Below are 14,678 nucleotides of genomic sequence, written 5' to 3' on the forward strand. Positions count from 1 at the left end.
ATTTTCTTAAAACAAAAACCATGGGTATTTTCGAATCCACCTCTAAAAAATATGATTGGTTTTACTTAGACAATTTAATAAAATGAATATATGAATTACTTTTTTTTTTGTAAATTATAACATGTCTATTTGTAAAATTTACATTATAAATTTTATAGTATCCCTATTATCGATCAAACTTAAAAGACACTAAACACTAGGGGTGAGCAGAACCCAAATTCCACTGCAGCAACCAAGTCAACAAAACCGCACTGGAATTGGGGCCAACTGATGAAGTTGAGGCTAACGAAATGAGACTGGTGCTCTTTCTGACACCAGTTTCGTGCAAAGAACAAAGCAGAAAATCCAAAATGCCCCCCCCCCCCCGGCGCCCAACACACAAAAATATATATGGATAAAACAATCTCATTTCATTAGGGGTTTTATATATATGAATTGCAGTCAAGAAGGAATAATTCCTTCTAAATATTATGAAAAATCCACTGAGAAACTGTTCTCTGCTAATGGTGCTCAAATGAAAATCAAATATGAATTAAATAATGCTCATGTTTGTCATGAAAATGTTTGTTTTAAAATTCCCTCTATTCTTATTAAAAACATGACATAAAGTGATTCTTGGTATCCCTTTCATAAACTCTTTATGGTGTGTATATATATATATATAGAAATGGTATCTTTTTATGATAAGTTTGCAAATGAAAGTCCCACATAAATAGTTGTTTTTAGTTGTCCATGTTAGAACTCTCTCTCTCTCTCTCTCTCTCTCTCTCTCTGCACTGAGCAGTGAGTTGTGAGTCTTGATGTTTTTTTCCCCAGCATTTTGATTTTCGAGGGAGACTCAGAGAGGTCTCACTCCTCAATGTTTCATTGAGAAAGAGGTAATCAATAATCACTAATGATTTGAAATATTGCCTCGTATTTTTTTTATCATTTTTGTATTATTATTTTTTATTTTGTGTTGGGATCTATCTAGTTAGACTGGCGATTTTGATCTACTACCTATTGGCTTTCGTTTTTTTTTTTTTTTTTTTTAGTACCCTACCTATTTTTGTTGTATTGGCTTATTTTTATGCGAGGTTTAACCATTTTTTGTATTAGTTTTTTTTTTTTTTGGCCAAACCCAAAAAAGATCCAAATTAATTAAACACCAACCGCAAAAAAAACGTAGCACTATAGGTCAGAAAATCTACCCCAGGCGGCATGCAAAAGCTCCGATTATGGGGAAATCAACCCCATTGGTTCAGTGACAAATTTGGGGAAAAGCAAAATCAACTTAACCATGCACACCCTACTAAACACCCTTGCAAGCGTACTCTTAATGTTGCCTTCCATGGCTCCTCTCCCGCACATATTTATAATTTATACGTTTGATACAATATCATGATCTATAGATTCAAACCCTTAATTATGCATCACATCAATAAAACAGCTGCATGTTGGAAAGACTAAAAAACGTTTGTATGTAAAATTGTACAAAGAATTGCATTTGCATTGGAATGATGCTAGGATCACAATAAATTACACAACTTTTGTCACAACTCCATTTGTTGTGGCATTAGTTTTTTTCTTTACATAGGCAAGAATAGAAGTACAAGTATAGTGCAGGTATAAAGTATGTGTAATATAACAAGAAGCTTAGGCCTCATATTCTCACAATCCCCCTCTCAAACTCATGTTGGGTTTATGCATGACCAATTTGAATTTAGAAACAAGATCACGCAAACAGCTTGGTGGAGTAGGTTTCGTGAAGATATCAGTTAACTAGTCTTGTGAGGAAACAAATGTAGATTCAGTGTCTTATAGATGGTGACCAACTAAGTGATGATCAATCTCAAGATGTTTGATAGCTCGTGAAACATGTCATTATTGATTATTTGAATGACACTTCAATTGTCATATTAAACTAGCATTGCAATAGTGCAGTTAACCATGATATCTTGTAAGAATCAATGCAGCCAAAGAAGTTTGGTTGTGGTGAGTCTGACAGCTAGTGTTCAATATTTGGCTTCTATGTTGGAGCGAGCAATAACAATCTACTACTTGCTATGCCAATAAATGAGAAAGACCCCGAGTAGGGAGCAAAATCATGTGGTGGAACAACGATCCAAGAGATTCCTTGCCCAGTTGGCATCAATATATGCCTAAAATGTCAATGACAACTAGAAGGGAAGATGAAATCATGAAACAAGGTACTATTCAGATACCGAAGGGTCCTAAAATCAATAACATAATGAGATGATCATGTCCTTGCCATGAACTGATTAACAATGTGGATTTCACAGGAGATTGTGAGGTAAACAAAACTCAACACTAGCTGGCACGAAAGGGCTTTTAGCACATGTGAAACACATGAATGCTGTCTTCAAAGCAGGAAACGAAGTTTGCAACTACAAGTGTGTAATTGGGATTGAGATGATGCGGAAGGATGTGTGAGACACCAAGATGTCTAGGCATGGATGGGATCTCCATGGATCTAGATCTTTGGCGTGGGATCTGATGTTGATAGCAAATGTGACGATGAAGGTTGATAAAGACCTAGGAATGTGCCCATGAAACCACTTTAAAATTTAAATATATAGAGAAAGCAAAAATATGGAGAATCTCCGTAATTTGACCACAATGAAAAGTCCTTAGTAACTACATCTTTGCTCTTCAAAATTTTATATGTTAGAAAAAATAAAACATTTTGATACCATGTTAGAAACAACAAAACATAGTATTGATATTATTTGAAAATAGAAATAAGAACACAAAATAGTGTAGAGAGGGACCGGGAATTAATGTAGTACAACCCAACAACCCATGTCCTAATAAAAAGCTCACTACATCTTTATCATAAGCTTTAATACCATCTTAAAAAAGATCAAATATAACTTTGATAGCATGTTTAAAAAAGACAATATAGCTCGAACCTCTAATAGTGTATTACAAAGAAGTAAGAACCCAATATAGGTCATATAGAGGAATGGATTAGGCTCAGTCAGTAACTTAAAACCACAGTCGGCCATAGTATTTTATAAAAATATGGTCTACCAATTTATACAAATATACTAGAATATAATATTATACCAAGAACCAGTTTGTGTGAATGTGTCAAAAATATGGTAGCACCTCGACGTAGTACTTCTTTACCACAAGATGTAAAATAATTACAAAACTTCGTCTTTTGTATATTACACGCTCTTGGTTTCTTTCTTTTTCGCTTCATTTGATAAATTGCGGCATAATCATTGTCAGTTCTAGTTCCAATCTTATTTTACTAAAGCCTCAGTGGCAAGGATGGATACAGAGGAAATCCAATCTTCCTCCCCTTTTCACAACTCAGGCACCTTGTTGGCCCAACCATTCTTCTAGATTTCAGCCGCTTACCAATAGCAGGCTGCCATGAGCTACAAGCAACATGATGGAGTTGAACTCAGCCATCATTTTGGCTTCCAGATCGTCGTTTATCTGACCTTGAAACATTGTTTGAACAATTAATTATCACCTCTTATCTTGTATATCCATAATTTAATCTCCAAATTTAAGCTTTTCAGCTGGATAAATCCCATTTGCTCTACCTCCCTTTTGTAATGAGGATTTCCCACCATTTGCTTTCAACATCTGACTAGATTTAATATTTGGTACCCCTCCTTTCTCGCTGCCACTTTTCCTGTCATACAAATCCAGGGAAGATCAAAAAAGGAAGCCTTTGTTAGATACCTAAGTACTAAGAAATACAATTAATTCAGCCAATACTAAAAACATTCATTCAAACCTGAGGTGGAACACGAGAAACATCAAGCCAAAAGCAGCAGTGCCGCTTACAACTGATTTCAGCAGTAGCCTTTTATGGGGCTTGCACTTTGGTGTTCCCTCACCAACATGCTTGGTTCTGTCTAAATCCTCGACTCCCAATGTAGCCGCCTTTCCATCTATTCTGTCATCCTAGGGAACAAGACAACATAAATTGACGAAAACTCACAAAATAACAATGAATGATAGTACACAATCTTTCGAAAAGTGATGAAAAGATGCCAAAACATAACATTTAAAAGTAAGCTTACTTGGCTGTACACCTTGTCCATTTGTTCTGAACAATAAAAAGGATCCTTCAGGGATGTACATGCTTGATGTCCCTTTTTATCTACATTTTCTGAACTTTCAATTTTTAAGCAGGAATCTTCATCCAATGTTGGTTCACTAGGGTTGGCAAGAATGACAGAATTATGGTGGACAGCAGAGTTATCCACAGTTACCATATCTGACATGCAATTAACTTGGCCTCCTATATCTCCAATTATATCCTGGTTCTGTAAACAACTATCATATTCTATACTACTTAATTTTGAACACTTTTCACTCCCTTCATCAGCTACAGTATTGGGTGAAGCACTTGAATCATCATATGTTCCGTCCAGGATATCATTGAGATAAACCCCCTGAGAGTATCCATCTCGCTGGTTCTTGGCATTAGGGTCCAAATTAACCACAATTGAACCAAACATCTTATCATTATCTCCAACAAAGGATTTCAGATCCTTGATCTGGAAAGCATCTCGTGAAGCTTTAGCTGGCATATGATGGAGAGTTTCCCCAAGTGAAACATCCTCTGAAACAGATACCAGAGAAGCTCCTTGACCAGCATTTACATTCAATACCATAGCAGTTGCACATTTGCCTTTAAGATCCCATTTATGAAATTCAAGTGGAAAATGAGACTGACTTGGTAGCATGCAATCCACATTCTTCAAAGCATCTGAGTCTATTTGGGACAGTTTGTCTTCATCATATACATCTGAATGCACATGAGACATACAGACACCACTGTCGTATAAAACAACATGATCTGGATGACCAGTCACATTTAATGGATCAGGGTACAGTGGCAAAAGCTTGGTAGAGGAGCCTTTATCCTCAAGTTCCATGCAAAAATGTGCCTTTTCAGAATCAGGTGTTAAACTGTCCACCTGGGTCTCATATTTTACAATGTCCTGCGATCTGTGTCCTCTAGCAGTTTTCTTGGCCAGGAAACCAGCCTTTTCATTCTGAAATTCAGGAAATTGGGCAATCTTGGAATCATCATCTGTATCAAATCGATCTTCCGAGTCCAAGTTTAGCACTGCATCTGACACAGAGCTCATGCTGGCAACAGATGATACTTCCATGCCATCAAACATATCTGCAAGTCTCCTCTTAGGTTCAATTTCAAAAATCCTTGGGGTTGAGTTTGAGCAATGAGAATCAACACTTGAGGATGCATTCAGCACTCTGTCCTCACCATTATACAATACAGGGTCACTGCTGTCAGTTCCATCCAACTGATTAGCAAAATAACGACATGCTGGTGTATAGTCATTTATAGACTCCTCCATAATGAAAGTGCCATATCCCCGGCTGCAATTATAATAAAGAACATCCATTTCAGAAATTTCATTGCTATCTTTGACTTGACTTCTTATAGGAGAAACTCCATCACTTAAGTGGATCTGTGAATCGATGGAGGATGGAGATAATGAATTATTCAGCAGATGATCACATTCCCCACACTGTGTGCATAGAGATCCCACTGGTTTGGTCGTACATGGTGATTCCAATTGACATTGTGAATAATCAATCTTTTCTTGGTTTTGAATATCTACCTGCAACAAACATTTGGCCAAAGTACCATTTTTAACCATTGAAAATGCGCCCCCCACAATTTTCTAAATCAAAATTCATCTGGAATGCCATATCATAAGAGTGCTTAGTAGATGAGCCATCAATGTGAATTACCATATGATTAATTTCAGTGCCATCGGAATCCTCTGAATGCATGTCATAATTTCTTCTGAAGTTGGCAATTGTATGTTTCTACAGCAGAGGCATGAAGCATTAAAAATACAACAGACAGCAAGAATTATTAATAAATAGAAGCTCTAAACACAGTCTAGACTTCATGTTCTCTCTCCTCTAGCACATGCTGATTGGAAGATGAGAGCAACATTGACATACCTGTCTGAATTTCTCTCTGGAATCTTTATTCTTGTTTTCACTAGCAGAATTCAAAACGTTGAACTTAGGTAGCTCCCAGCTTCTCCTAATGCATCCAACCATATCCGTGGGCATAGCCACCGTATATGTGACAACGTCAAAATCTGGAACCTATCAAGATATTTCTCCACAGTCACTCTCTTAGTACTATAAATTCACTGTGGAATAAGATGCAAAACGCATTATGGGAAATATTTTTAACAATAAACTCCTTACATTTAAATGCTTAGACCTCGCTTTCCTAGAGAAGGAACGTATACACATACAAACTTTTCGAGTGTCTCTTTTCTCAACAACGTCTGATGGAGAGAAGAGATCAATGCCAGTCAATCCCAAAATTTTGCAGATCTACAAAGTTTAGAAGCAAATCATTAACCAATGAAGTGGAGTACTCTCAATTAACTGATACGTTTGGGTCATGAGACAACTATATGTATACTTGATCTGAATTAAAAATAATAATAAAGAGTTTTTAATTTTTTTTTCTCATTCCTCACAATCTTGAGTAAACTGATAAATTAGTTCAGTTTCCAGAGAGGTTGGGTCACTTCAATAAAAATATAATTAATTGGCAGAGATTTTAAAAAATCATTTAACTTTAAATACATTTGTAGTAGCAAATCCAACCAAGAAAACCCTCAAAATATGTTCAAGAAAATTAAGTTCAATGTGCACGCTTGAAATAGATAGTGGAGTTTTTTGTTTAGATAGGTGAGGAGATCATGCCCTATAATAGATACCCTCACATATTAACATATAAAATAAAAGTAAAATATAATTGTATAAGAATCCAATAAAAAGGAAAGCCAGTGCAATTGTGGAAAATTTTGTGAGAAAGGATATTCCCACATCAACCTGAAGAGACATTCTTACTCTTCTCTTTGTCACAAGAACATTCGTCTTCCTTCTATACTCACCATCTCTTTAGTTGGGCCCATTTGTTGGGAAGCTGACTTGATTTCTTGATAGAAGTTATAAAGTTCAGAAAACGACCAACCAAAACCCAAGCTTTTATTACTTCAACTCAGTCTGGTATTGCCACTATATGTTTTGGTTCTGGTCATCAAGTATGGGACTAAATATGTTAGTTCACCCCTAGGATTCACCAGAACCGGTTCAATCCTAATAGAGTTGCACCCCCTGGTTAGGGTGTCTTCTTCACATGTGTCTGTCACATGAACAGATTGAATCCACGCATGCATCAAAATGGAAGGATTTATAGGTATCAAATGTGGTCATTCTTACAAAAGCAATTTTGTAGATCTTTAAGAGCTTAACTCACTGGTACTTAATATTTGATTTCATTCTTGTCCTGACCAAGAAGTTAGCTTTATTTCTGAGTTCCTGATCCCTATAGTATCAAATCGCCATATGTCTAGATATATCAAAGTGCACTTGCATATGAGAAGGTCAATCTAGGTGCCAAATTTTGTTCAATTTCAAAATATTGACATGGATGGCACTATTATAGTTTTCTTTATCTTTTTGCATCTCCCTTAGAGTCAGATAATAATGCTAACATGCATCTCCCTCAGTGTTAGCCCACTGATCTTGAGATAAGCATTAAACAGAGGCATCTCTATCACATTCCATATTATATCTCAATGAACTGTTGACATGGATCCCTCTTACGTTTGAAATGTCCTAGTATTAGTAATATGGCTAAAAAAAAACATCTAAAGCAAATATACGTAGTTTTACTTATGACTCTCTCCATTCCAGTGTTAGTAACAGGGTGTAGCTGAGAGTCATCCAAAAAAAAACTTACTATAGGCCTCCTCATGAATCAAAAATTAATTTGATGTGCAGTTAGACTCTCTCCCAGGGAGTAAATGCTTAAGATTCAGGTTGTCCACCCCAAGTTTGCAAATACAGAATTTTGAAATCAACTTTCTAGTTATGTAGGCTACACTGCCCAACCTATTGGAATATTACATTGTTCCCGCTATACATTGAGATTCAAGGATTGTAAAATCATGAAGGAATGAAAAATTAGAGCAACTTATAGAGCTAAGAAGAATCTTTTTCCCCCCTCAACTTCCTTCTAGTTCTTAAGTCTTCATTTTTACTTATTTCCTTATATGAAGTTCTTATTTATTACTAGTTACAATTTGTACTATCATCTGCTATGCCTGCTTCATAAGGGCTGTATGAAAAGCACAATTAATAGTAGCAACGCACCAACGGGGAGAGAGAGAGAGACCAAACCAAGGTTAAATTGCTTCAATACTCAAAACACTCACCATTTCATTTCATTAATCAATTTTCTGAACTCTTTTATATCATACAACTATTGTTTCAATTTTCCTTCACATTCTTTATAAAAATAAATTTTGAATGGAAAAAATTGCAAAAGAACAGCAAATTAATCTTCCATGACCACATTACAAGATGGCAAAGCTTACCTTCAAAAATGAGTCGACATTGGAATAAGGCATATACCTCCCACTGCTCTTCTTAGAAGCAAATGGCTCATTTATATATGCTTTTACATGTCTTAGCTCCCTGTGATTTGTCAACAACATCTTCCACACTACTTTTGACACTTCAAACCTATAAAACCAAAAGGAAAAGAAAAAAAAAATGAAGTCTTTAAACAACATATAAATAGTATCTCAAGATAGGCAATAAAACAATTAAAAAGTTATCCATTCATCGGCTATCGGTTATACTTTCAAATCTATATTTACAATAGCTATATTATTTCATAATTGTCAATCTTCACATCCTGGACAACATTATTTGACTACTTCTGCACAAATTTTTCTGAGTTTTCCCGTCTTCTTGGAATTTGGTCTTAATCATATTGTGTTTCACCACAAATTAAAGTTTACAGTTTAATGTCCATTTACGAATTGATACATAAGAGAGGTAAACAGGACATACAGCAATTCCCCATCAGCAAGTAAATCAGAAACAGTCATCTGTTCCTCCAATCTTATCTGCAAGACTTCCCCAAGCCATATTCTTGTTTGAGTCTGTATGAAACCACAAAAGTAAACTATCAACAAAAAGACAACTACAGTTTTAAGAAAAACCACAATCTATGCATTTTTTTTTTTTTTAAGTGCCATTAGCGATACTAAATTTTTACTACATAAACCTTACAAAATAATACGCCAATTTACGAACACGGTACAAAAATAATAATAATAATCAGTAATTTTTTTTTTTAACTATTTTGTTGAAATGTCACCAATCTCATTCATTGCACAATTTAATTTGTAGACCTTTTGCAGTAGTAATTTTAGCAACCTCACCTTAATCTCAAAAAGGAAACCACCTTCCATGCACTATTTGAAATGAAAAAAAAAAAAAAAAAAAAAAAAAACACACTATAACATGGGTTTAGCCCAGAAATGAATATAATTAAACAACAGATTATGCACTTATTAGTTTTAATCCTAATGACTGTAACTAGTGTTTATATCCAAACCACACCAATCTTTACAATTTACAAAAGCAACAGTTAACAAAATCTTTTATATCAATATCAATATCATCATCATCATCATCCATCTACCATTCTTTTTGTTTGGTTTAACAATAACTATTTTGAAGAAAGTAAATTTCAAAAGCTGATTCAAGACAAGTAGTTGTTGACTCGTATTGTATGTATAATATAAACCTCCATTAATATATAAATAAACAAATATGAATATTAGTTTTTTTTATTACCTGGAGGAACACATCGTCTAGCTCGCGAAAGCTCGATTCAGAGGAAGCAGAAGAAGGAGAAGAAGAAGAAGATTCAGATAGGTCCATAGATACGCCGTTGTTTCCGGCTTCCCGCCAAAACGATTATCAAATAGTATTCTACACTCACACTCACACTCACACTCCTCCTAAATGAAAATGAGTCTTCACTCTTGTTCAGAAGAGAGTATGGAGTGTGAAGTTTATTAAACTTTTAAAGTAAAAGTAGCCTTTTTTTTTTTGGATGGATTTAAAAAAAGAGCTATCTTTGACTAAATCAAAATGTGTGTTTGGCTTTTTGGCATTTTCAATTTCAACAACTATTCTGTCAAGCCGTAAATGCAGACGTAGCGGGGATTCTGTAACTTTTTGTATTTTCTCTCTGTTTTTTAAATGTTAGTCTATGTCTGAATTTAGGACACATGTTGTAAAATTAGAATTTTAATTTAGAATTTAAATTTGAGTTATTCTCAGCTTCACCTATAATAATATATAGATTACTATTTTTTAAAAAAAATATCTCTATTAGAAATAGAATTACAAGACAAAATTTAGATGCAAGTTATTGGATATTATATTGTCTTGGTCTTTAATTAATGTAAACATTGTTGAATTTAGTTAAAAGGACATTCACATTTAAAAATATATACCTAAAATTAATATTAGTTTAATTCGGTTTCTATTATGAGAAAGCTTAAAGGTACAACAGATGCTTACAATAACCTTAGTTTGAGTTATAGAATTATAGTAGATAAACACTCAAAATCAATCAAAAATCAGTAAAAATTGAAAACTGATAGCAAAAACTGTACATATCAATTTTTAAAATCATGGTGATAGTAGATGAAGCTCTTTAAGTATTAACTATATAAGATTAGAATAGTTAATTAAAAAAAAAACCATTATATAAAGAAATTAATGAAAATAAAAATATTTGAAAATAATCTATAAAATTATGATAACAGTGTTTCTCAAAATTTGGTGTACATGTCAGCACTTCACATATGAAGTATTGAATTTCTTTGATATAAATTTGATAACTTTTTAAATTTTAAAAAATTTCATGCGTGAAAAACGAATTTCAAGTTGTCAAACCCATGTGAATTTAAAATTTTCCGTATTTCTGCGCATTTTACTGAGAGTGTTGCGTGGGGATTTCAGATTTGGGAGAATTTAAGACACTCACACTGCAGCCTGCATGTGATGCCCTACTCTCTTTGAAAATTGATGCCACGCCAATACGCCATTACTTTCTCTAGTCTCTACTATTTTTTTTTTTCCTTTTTCCTTATCGTTTGAAAAAAATAAAATTAAAAAAAAAGGTTTGCATGTGTTAATCACTTCATTGCCTCATGCCATTCAAATTCCCACATGGCAATTATGGCATGAGACAACCCAATAAATTTGTTATTAATTGAATTCACAATTCTCAAACTCCTAAATAGGATAGATTAAATAAAATTTCTATTATTAAGTCATCTTTCAAACTATTATCTCGTACTATTTAAACTCCTACGTTACATTATAACATGAAACAATTCAGAAACTGGTGAGCCTTATTATTATTAGAAGATTTGGGATTGTTTGGTAAAAAATATATAGTGTCATTGTTTAAGTATCGTAAAAATATGTGTAAATAAAAAAGTATTGTGAAAATACATGTTGTGGTGTTTAAACACTAAAATCTATTATTTAATGAGATATTACTAGAATTAGCACCTGCCCCGGTTAGTATTGGTGATGAGGTAGTAGACTATGGCGTACCTAGTAGAGTAGTGGTGCCTGCCTAAGCCTTTGCCCACGCTCTAGGGCCCTTACTTTTCCCAACCAAACTTTCTCCTGTTTGGTGGGCCTTTTATTCATACTTACTTAACTTCATGCTTGCTTCTTAATAATCGTGTTCATGTATAGTAAAAATAAAGTTAATAATTATGTTTGAATTTTTCAAAAGAAGATTACTATTTTCTTATCTTAATACATCATACTCGTACATCCAACTTTGATGAATCATTTGACTTTGAGTGATTTACACTGACACAGTATTTTTGAAGGTGCAAGCATTCAAAGATAAATGAAGATTTATGACATGTCAACATGGTAGCTAATTATAAGATTAAATTAGATGTAAATAAATTGAACTATTTTATCTTTGTGCTTCATATAAATTATTTATCTAAAAATAATGGTACTATCACTTATTCCGGGCAATAAAAGGGAATAAAGGGTAAGTTTGTAGAATGAAACCTATTGATAACATGTATAATCGAGTTGAAAATAGTTCTGTTTTCATTGTATAAGTTCGATTTTTTAATATTTCAAAAAATGGATTTGATTTTCTCAATTAATATCTACTACAATTTTTATATTTTTTTTTTATTCTTTCTTCCTTTCTTTTCTTTTTTTGGTTGAGAAATTGATTAGTATATCTTAGTACATCAATTTAATGACGATGATTTTGACATCTTTTTTTTATTTATGATTTTATAGTTAGGGTTTAGGAGAGAAAGAATTTAAACCTTAAACATTACTAGTGAAAATACCAACAAAACATAATTAAATCACAAAACTATTGGCAATTTAATATTCAAATTATTAGTTACTAGTGGTAGATTATATTCTCCTCTTACATAAATTTGGATTTATAAGTGAGACTCATATATAATATTCATATTTTTGTAAAATTATGGTGTACTTAATACAACTGATACACTAAATAATTTCACGAATAATCATAGAATTAATACTTAATAGTTTAGACGTGGGTTTTAGCTCAACCAATAAAATCTTTTGTTATTATCTAACAAATTTGGAATTCGAACTTTCACTTACACCACATCTCAATCTTGGCATGATGAGAAAGAGCAATTATCCTAAAACAGACAAAAACACGAACATTATAAGATGAAACTCTATCTTATTTATATGATAATTTAGTTAATTCTTTCTGGCTACAACTTGCCTCAAGATGCCAAAGAAGTCATTTTATTCTAGTTTTGCTGGCCTGGCCCTTTTTAGCCATAGCCTTCATAATGTTCTCGTGGCAGACTCTGGTAAGCAGAAAGAGGCTGGGAATAAAGAAAATCAGCATATATAGATAAGCCCCACTACTCTGTCTCTATCTAATTCCTAAAATTTATTTTTTAATTCTGTCTTTTTCTCATCAAGCTTTGTATTTAATTTCAGTTTGATTATGACTCCCATTCTTGTGTGGATGAAGCTGATTTGTTTTTGTTGGTAGATTGAGTGGACAGGAAAACGACGTCGAATACGCAAGACCATATACCGAGGCTCCGTGCCACGTCACGTCGTCATCTAACTTGTTAAGAAATCCGAATAGCTAGAGCTCTGTTTCTGTATGACCTCAAAGCATGGATATTTCACGTTACATCCTCACACCTACACGTAGTACCTTCTTGGCCAATGGCCACTAGCCCATCATTCCCATCAACCCCTTCTTCTTTTTTTTTATAATAAGGGAAGAATATTCGAATTTATATACTTTGAAAAATGGAAAAAGTTAATGTAGCATTGATATATTAAAAAAAAAAATTAAAAACTTATTTTTTATATTATTCATAAAAATGGTATTAAATTTTTTTTTAAATACTCCATTAATAAATATTCTAAGAACACTTGTTAACCGGACTCTTGAAAAATATCACTTTTTTTGTTTCACGATAAAATGTTTTACAAAAAATACTTTCAGCATTTTATTTTGTTTATTTTATAATAATAAAATTTGGTCAAATTTGAAAATGTTTTCAATTGACCCTAAAATCCTTTGTAAAATATTGTAAAACATTTTCATTTTAAAATTTTGGTAAAATATTTTACAAAAACACACCATGGCTCTTTCCCCTCATTTTTATTTTTTATAATAAGGGGAGATTATGGATTTTGAATTCATCTTCTTCGACAATTGAAAAATTATCATTAACACTCCATTTGTTTCACTATAAAATGTTTTGTGCATTTCACCATATTTATTTTATTGTAAAATTTGGTTAAACTGACCGAAAATTCTTTGTTAAATGTTTTAACTTTAAAAACCTAGTAAAACATTTTACAAAAACACACAATAACTCTCCCCCCTCATCTGATGGCTAGGCAGCTGATTCAATAGTCAATGCCAGCAGTTCAGTTGTTAGAGCAAACAATCTGATTCCTAGATCTTAGACACCAATGGCTCAGGTTTTTGTGCTTTATACTTGAAAAATTGTACATGTCACAACAAACACCTAAAAATATTTTCCATATAAGATTTTTGACGTAAAATATTTTACAATGAAACAAAATTCTTGAAATCTTGATAATGTTAGATTGAATAATTTGATATTTCAAAATAATTTTGATATTGTTCAACAATTTTTATTATATATCAAAATTATTTAAAATAAGACTAAAATATAGTTTTTGTATTTAAAATTCATCAAAATCTAATTTTTCTTTAAAATTTAAAATTTTCAATCTCTTTTTATTAAATAACTAAGGTTTAAATTCTATCTCCCTTATTTATTGTAATAATCGAATTATCAAATAAAATTAAAAAATGATAATGACATCTTTTTGTCTATCTTCTACTGAAAGTTCGTTTATGACAAATCAACGAAATGACAAAACAAAAAAATGAAAAAAAAAAAAAAATCAATGTGTCCCAAATTCAAAGAATGAAAATGGAATTTGAACCATTAAAATTAATGTCCCAAATTCAAAGAAGTATCTTTAAATATAAAAACAAGTATGGAGTTCATTAAAAGTGGTAAAGACTAAAGAGTGTTTTGCTAGTTTAGCTTTTGAAATTGAAATCTTTTTTCTTTTCTTTTTTATTATAAATTGTAGTCCTCTTAAAAAGATAAAAAAGAAAGTTTGCTTTTGAAAGTGGAAATATTGAAGTGTACGCATTATATACTTCATTATAACAATCCAACCACCATTTCAGTGGTAAAAAGAATCAATATAAACTTCAATCA

The 14,678-nt window shown here is 32.6% G+C and overlaps 1 protein-coding gene across 1 annotated transcript; it reads right to left on the reverse strand.

The window, feature by feature from the left end:
- Positions 1 to 2,984: 2,984 nt before the first annotated feature.
- LOC126701692 (uncharacterized) lies at positions 2,985 to 9,938 on the reverse strand. The gene is made up of 9 exons (XM_050399998.1): positions 9,691 to 9,938; positions 8,899 to 8,990; positions 8,418 to 8,565; positions 6,229 to 6,360; positions 5,974 to 6,123; positions 5,755 to 5,832; positions 4,047 to 5,621; positions 3,758 to 3,927; positions 2,985 to 3,652 (listed from the first exon to the last, which is right to left on the reverse strand). Exons 1-9 carry the CDS (start codon positions 9,775 to 9,777, stop codon positions 3,511 to 3,513), a joined length of 2,574 nt encoding a protein of 857 aa, XP_050255955.1. The 5' UTR covers positions 9,778 to 9,938; the 3' UTR covers positions 2,985 to 3,510.
- Between the last annotated feature and the right edge of the window lie 4,740 nt (positions 9,939 to 14,678).

This window comes from Quercus robur, chromosome 10 (assembly GCF_932294415.1).
Source record: "Quercus robur chromosome 10, dhQueRobu3.1, whole genome shotgun sequence".
Classification (NCBI taxonomy): Eukaryota; Viridiplantae; Streptophyta; class Magnoliopsida; order Fagales; family Fagaceae; genus Quercus; species Quercus robur.

Bases quoted from the DNA above. Each gene is read 5' to 3' on its own strand.
- LOC126701692 (XM_050399998.1), bottom strand. From the start codon at position 9,777: ATGGACCTATCTGAATCTTCTTCTTCTTCTCCTTCTTCTGCTTCCTCT. The intron at 8,566-8,898 runs GTATGTCCTGTT...TTGGTTTTATAG, and splicing joins CTTGCTGATGGGGAATTGCT to GTTTGAAGTGTCAAAAGTAG. The intron at 3,653-3,757 runs GTTTGAATGAAT...TTTGTATGACAG, and splicing joins TTTCTCGTGTTCCACCTCAG to GAAAAGTGGCAGCGAGAAAG.